The 6,017-nt window shown below is 49.4% G+C and overlaps 1 protein-coding gene across 4 annotated transcripts; it reads left to right on the top strand.

The window, feature by feature from the left end:
* Positions 1–344: 344 nt before the first annotated feature.
* MAL (mal, T cell differentiation protein) lies at positions 345–5,804 on the top strand. 4 transcript variants are annotated; one of them, XM_068410660.1, is made up of 4 exons: positions 345–431; positions 3,922–4,089; positions 5,367–5,504; positions 5,730–5,804. In XM_068410660.1, the coding sequence occupies exons 1-4, from the start codon at positions 345–347 to the stop codon at positions 5,802–5,804; spliced, it is 468 nt and encodes a 155-aa protein (XP_068266761.1). The 4 variants fall into 4 exon arrangements, with proteins under 4 accessions (XP_068266761.1, XP_068266768.1, XP_068266773.1 ...); XM_068410667.1 differs by lacking the exon at positions 3,922–4,089; XM_068410672.1 differs by lacking the exon at positions 5,367–5,504.
* Positions 5,805–6,017: the final 213 nt, after the last annotated feature.

Here is a 6,017-nt window from a genome sequence, read left to right as displayed (position 1 = left end):
AGCCAGTGCCACCCACCACCACCCAAGGCCTTGCCCTGTGTGTTCAGCTTGTGTGGAGACAGGTCTGCTCAAAATGCCTCAGGGCTGCCCACATCTCCTGAAAAGCTCCCATGTGGTTCCCATCAGACACCAAGTAACCCCTGGTCACAGGGTTTGGCCACACCTGTGCTGTTCACGGGTGTCTTCACCTGCCAGCAGGAAGGAGGGAGGGAAGACGGAAGAGCAGGAAGAAAGGGAGGGAAGGAGGAAGAGAGAGAGGGAGGGAGGGAAGGAGACTGCATTTAGCAGCTACGCCCAGCAGCTAGAGCCAGAGCAGCTAACAGTCACCGTGGGAGAGGCTTGCAATGTCCTCGGCAACTTCCACCGCTTCTTTGCCCAGCGGCCTGGCTGTTCTGACGACTTTCCCGGATGTGCTCTTCATTCCTGAATTCGTGAGTGGGGGCCTTTCCCTGGGGAGGGCAGATGCTGCTTGTGGGGGCGCCCAGCACACTTCATGCTGCAGGTGTCTGAGGGATGAGACCTGACACAAAAACGTGTGGTTCAGGAGCCACGCCAGGTCCCTGAGCCACAAGAGTCTGGGGGCAGCCCCTGATGCCTAGCTCACTAGCTCTGAGCTGGGGCCTCTGGAGCTCTCCTTTAGTCTGCAGGGGATTTCTGTGGAGCCTCTGAAAACCATTCATAATTTCCTGCCTAACAAAGTTGAAGGGGTTGCTGGCGAGTTCAAACTAGGTTGCTAAATTGAGCCGATTAATTAATTGGAAGATGATTTTAGCAGCTGATACAGGCAAGGATAAACTCCTTGCTTAAAGCAGGAGGTAAAGGCTTAGCTGAGGTAATTGTTTGCAGCAGCAAGGAGCCTAGGCTTCTGAAGCTGCTCAAGCTTCTCAGCTGCAATGTTCCTGAGCTGGAGGTGCAGAGTGCTGGACCTGGGTGTGTGGGCAACAGTGGGTGAGTTAAGGGTGAACAAAGACCTTGTAACTTCTTCCTATATTGTAATTTCATTGAGCAGAAGATCATAACCTTAATGGATTTGGCACAGGTGATTAAAAGCAGTTGCTGTGGGCACTGACTAAAAGATGGAAAGTTTCAACTAGAACCATTTTCCTGTGTCCTCTGCCCCCACCCATGAAACCTGCTCTTCTCACAACAGTTTGAGCGGCTTTTTGCAAAGCCTGACCACTTTCATCTGGCATTGAGGGTTTTGGCTGAGTGTTGTAGGATGGCACTCAGATTATTTCATGATAAAAACTTCAACTTTGCCATTTGGGACCAAATCCTTCCCTGTCACCCAACTCAGTCCACACTCCTGGGGTTTATAGCATTTACTTCATTCTCCTAGTGACAGCAGTCAAGCAAAGAGGAAGTGGGTTAAAGCAGCCGTTACCAGTGTGTGGAGAAAGGCTTTGCTTCAGCTCCTCTAAATATGCTCTGGGGACTTGGTCTCTGTGCCCAGGCCCTGAGAGCAAGGTCCAGGTTTCCTGCAGCTGCATGAAGGAGGGTGCTAAGTCCCTGTGGAGGTTCTGGCTGGGCAGACACTTGGCCAGCCACCCCTGCCACTGGGTTGTGTTAGTCCTGGTGCTGAGCGTGCCGTTGGCCTCCACATGCTTACGGGTACCGGCTGTGCCGCAAACTGTTTGTTTGTAATTCCTGTCTCCAGGGGATTTGGCAAGGCAGCTTGCTTAATAAGACAAAAATAAGCACCTTATCCTTGGTTTGGGTAAGATCTGGAAATGTGCATCCTAAAGGCTCAGGAACCACCCCGGTAGGAGGAATGCTGCATAACCGGATTTCTCCCTCTCTGGAGGTGTATGACTCTAGGTTGTGCAGCTGTATTGTCTCTGCTGTGTACAAAGGAGGCGGCTGCCTTGAATCACAGCATTCAGAAGGATAAAGAGTTTCTCAGTCCTTAGTGGAACCTGAGGTTGCCTGCAGTGGGTTAATATGATAACTACAAAATAAATTCGGCATTTCAAATGCTAAGAGGGTTGCAAAAATACCAGAAGGTCCTGCCTGCAGTTCAGGTGATTGCCACATCTGGATGTGCTAATTAAGAACTACCATTTTTATTCTGTGAAGCTGAGTTTGATTCTTATAATCTATTTTATTTTAAGACCTTTCTGCATATATGGATAGCCAGGCCTATGTGGAAAAGCTGAAGCAAGCTGAAAACAGATATGTTTGCTTTGTAAAAGGCTATTTAAAAGATAAGTTTTTCTTAGACTGCTGTCCCCAACCTGCTGTGGGTTGTTATTGGAAGCTTCTTGACCCTTCCCTCATTTTTATGAGTCTGCTGAATGGCAGCACCATAAAACCAAAGTTAGTAATCCAACTGTGTCAAACATACTTGCCTGAGTGAGAAATCACATCCTGCAGAAAGGAGAGATGGGGAATGGTAAGAAATGAGGAAGTTATACTTCTTCCTCCAACCTCATATCTCACCCAGTTGTGTTGGATTTTAATGGAGCAACTGTAAGGTTTTTTCCAGGATCGTCAGCTGCAACGCACTCATGGTGTCACCACATGAGTTATTACAGGAACTGGATTAGTGTTCAAGTGTCAGTCTTTGGTTGTTACAAGAGGCACCAGAACAGCAGCACTTTGGATGACCTATTTTCATTCAGATATTTGCAAGGCCTCAATGACATAATTGATTCAATATATTAATTTGCATAATGTAACCAATGAAATTTCCTACAAATATGGGGTGACACAAATGATGTGACATTTTCTGCGTATCATAAATGAGAAAATTTTTTTTCCACTTGCAAAATGCCTCCAAGGAAATGGAAATGCCATGATTTGTATGAGATGGCACTTGGATGCTGGCAAAGACCGGCCTGGGATACACTGATGATCAGAATGATCTTAGAGTCAGAGGCTCTTTTAGCTCTGGAGATTTGCCTACAAATCCAAGACCAGCTGGTGATGAGGGACAGGTCCCCACAGCAGCACCAGTCTCCACACAGTGTGGGTTCAGCTGAGGAGCTCCTCATCGTAGGATGCTGCATCGACTAAACTTTGCACAGGTTCAGGAAACAACTGAGCTGATTTGTAGCAGAGAAAAGCTGCTGAGTGCATTTTAGTGCAAACACACCACTTGCAGCCCAGACACTCCGCTACATTGGACATCATGCTCTAATCCTCTTGTGTAGGAATCTGCTGGTGGAGAAAGGATGGAGCCTAGGTATAGCTGTCCTTGTGTTCCTCACCCCACCAGAAAACCCATAGCAGATTCCCAAGGCTGCCTGAGAAGAATGTGGTCCCACTGCTATCTATCCAGCAGCTGGTACCTTGCACAGCTCTGATGTAGCCAATGAAGGATGACCCAAATAGCTAGAGCAACAATACAAGCCCCTCTTCCCAGGAGGAGCTGGAAGCCTCAACCTTATTTTCCCTACCTCAGAGAGTAAAACTGCCCACATTACCTCTCTTCAACCTGTTCTCTCTCCTTTCAGGGTGACATTTGCATGTGGCCTTCATTAAGGCCACGTCTGTGGCCTTCATGAGGCCACATGTCTATGCTGTTTGTGCAGGTGAGCTGGGTCTGACACCACTCCTTTCAGGGATCTGCCACACCGGGTGTGAAGCAAACATGCCCTTCCAAAATAAGCCGCCCTGTTTATCGAAAACAGCCTTCAAAAATGTCTGAACCAGCCTCCTGAGCACACTGACATGGGGAGGGCGTGAAGAGCAGTGACACCAGGAGGCAGGGCTACAGTGAGTCTTTTTTTTGGGTCAAGATCAGAGGCAGATGCTCCCAGCTAAATACTAAGTTTCAAGTGGAGGCTGGGAAGAACTCAAAGGCATCCCTGGGCTATCACCATGTGCAGTGCTAATGCCAGAGGCATGCATGGCTTTTGGCTCTGCTCTGGATAAGCCAATTTATCCCATGCTCACCTTCTCTCCCACTTTCACTCGCAGATCTTCGGGGGCCTTGTCTGGATCCTGGTGGCATCCTCGAAGGTCCCGTCACCCATCCTGCAAGGCTGGGTGATGTTTGTCTCTGTGTTCTGCTTCGTCATGTCCACCACCCTCATGTGCCTCTACATCTGCGGGGCGCATGGGGGCAGCAGCTCCTGGGTCACCTTGGTAAGTGGATGTGACAAACCTCAAGGCCTCTTCTCTCTCTGGTATCACTGGTAGACAATTGTCTCCTTTGCTGCTACTGCACTCCAAATCGCAGGCTGGGGCTGGCTTGTGTGGGTTCCTTTTTTTTCCTCTTCACAGTGTACTCACTCCTTGGAAATGAGCCACAGCACCCTCCTAGACAAACTGGCTGCCCAGGGCTTGGATGGGTGGACTCTTCGATGGATTAAAAACTGGATGGCCGAGCCCAGAGGGTGGTGCTGAATGGGGCAAAGTGCAACTGGCGGCCAGTCACTAGCGGTGTTCCCCAGGGCTCAGTTCTGGGGACGGTGCTGTTCAATATCTTTATAGATGACCTAGACGTAGGGATTGAATGCACCCTCAGCAAATTTGCAGATGACACCAAGCTGGAGGGTAGGAAGGCCCTACAGAGGGATCTGGACAGGTTAGATAGATGGGCTGAGACCAACAGCATGAGGTTCAACAAGAACAAGTGCCGGGTCTTACACTTTGGCCACAACAACCCCATGCAGCGCTACAGGCTGGGGGAAGAGTGGTTAGCAAGCGGCCCGGTGGAAAGAGACCTGGGGTTGCTGATCGACAGCCAGCTAAACATGAGCCAGCAGTGTGCCCAGGTGGCCAAGGCGGCCAATGGCATCCTGGCCTCTATTAGGAATAGTAGCCAGCCGGTCTAGGGAAGTGATCGTCCCTCTCTACTCAGCACTGGTGAGGCCGCACCTTGAATACTGTGTCCAGTTCTGGGCCCTGCACTTCAAGAAAGATGTTGAGGTGTTGGAGCAAGTCCAGAGGAGGGCGACCAAGCTGGTGAAGGGTCTGGAGGGTCTGACCTATGAGGAACGGCTGAGGGAGCTGGGGCTGTTTAGCCTGGAGAAGAGGAGGCTCAGAGGTGACCTTATTGCAGTCTACAACTACCTGAAGGGAGTTTGTAGTGGAGTGGGAGTCAGCCTCTTCTCCCAGGCAACTAGCGATAGGACAAGAGGACATAGCCTCAAGCTTCGCCAGGGGAGGTTGAGGTTGGACATTAGGAAGCATTTCTTCTCAGAAAGGGTCATTAGACATTGGAATGGGCTGCCCAGGGAGGTGGTGGAGTCACCATCTCTGGATGTGTTTAAGAAAAGACTGGACATGGCACTTAGTGCCATGGTCTAGTTGACATGGTGGTGTCAGGGCAATGGTTGGACTCGATGATCCCAGAGGTCTCTTCCAACCTGATTGATTCTGTGATTCTGTGAAATGACTGTGTGATCCTTGTTTCTTAGGATGTGTTCTGCCAGGAGACAGCAGCTCTGTTCTACCTCAGTGCTGCTGTATTAGAAGCCTACTTCACCTACAGCGTCAGCTTTTTGTCTAGCAGCTCTCTGATAATGACCATCTACCAGGAGAACATTGCTGCTGTGGTAAGTGCCTGGCAAGCAGGGGAAGGAAGGTGAGGAAGTGACTGTGGAGTGGCCTCAAGGGCAGTGGGAGTGGGGGGAGAAACTAGTCCCAGTCCTATTACGCATGAATGTCTCCAAACATGCAAGAGTCAATAGAAATATAATGCATCACGACATGTTTGCTCAGTGCAGGAACTCATAACCTACAATAAAAAGTTAACTGGCTGATGTGTTTTTCCATTGTAGGTATTTGCATTCTTAGCTACCCTGGTGTACGTCATCCATAAGGTGGGCTCGCTCCTGCGATGGAAATCATCCTAAGAGCCTCCCCTCGCAAGTGTGTGTTGGGATGACCCCATGAACATGAAAATTGTTCAACAACTGCAGTTTCCAGGCTGGGTTTGGGTTTTGTTTTTTAATGTATATACTATAAACAAGCAGCTTTATACATGGGACCATGGCAATGAAGACAAAAGAGCCTGACAGAGAAAGTTATATCCTGGCACAATCTGTTTCCCTTCGTTCTCTTCTGGG

This window comes from Nyctibius grandis, chromosome 1 (assembly GCF_013368605.1).
Source record: "Nyctibius grandis isolate bNycGra1 chromosome 1, bNycGra1.pri, whole genome shotgun sequence".
Classification (NCBI taxonomy): Eukaryota; Metazoa; Chordata; class Aves; order Nyctibiiformes; family Nyctibiidae; genus Nyctibius; species Nyctibius grandis.
Note: the sequence above shows the minus strand (reverse complement) of the source record. Positions and strands in the feature narration are given on the sequence as shown.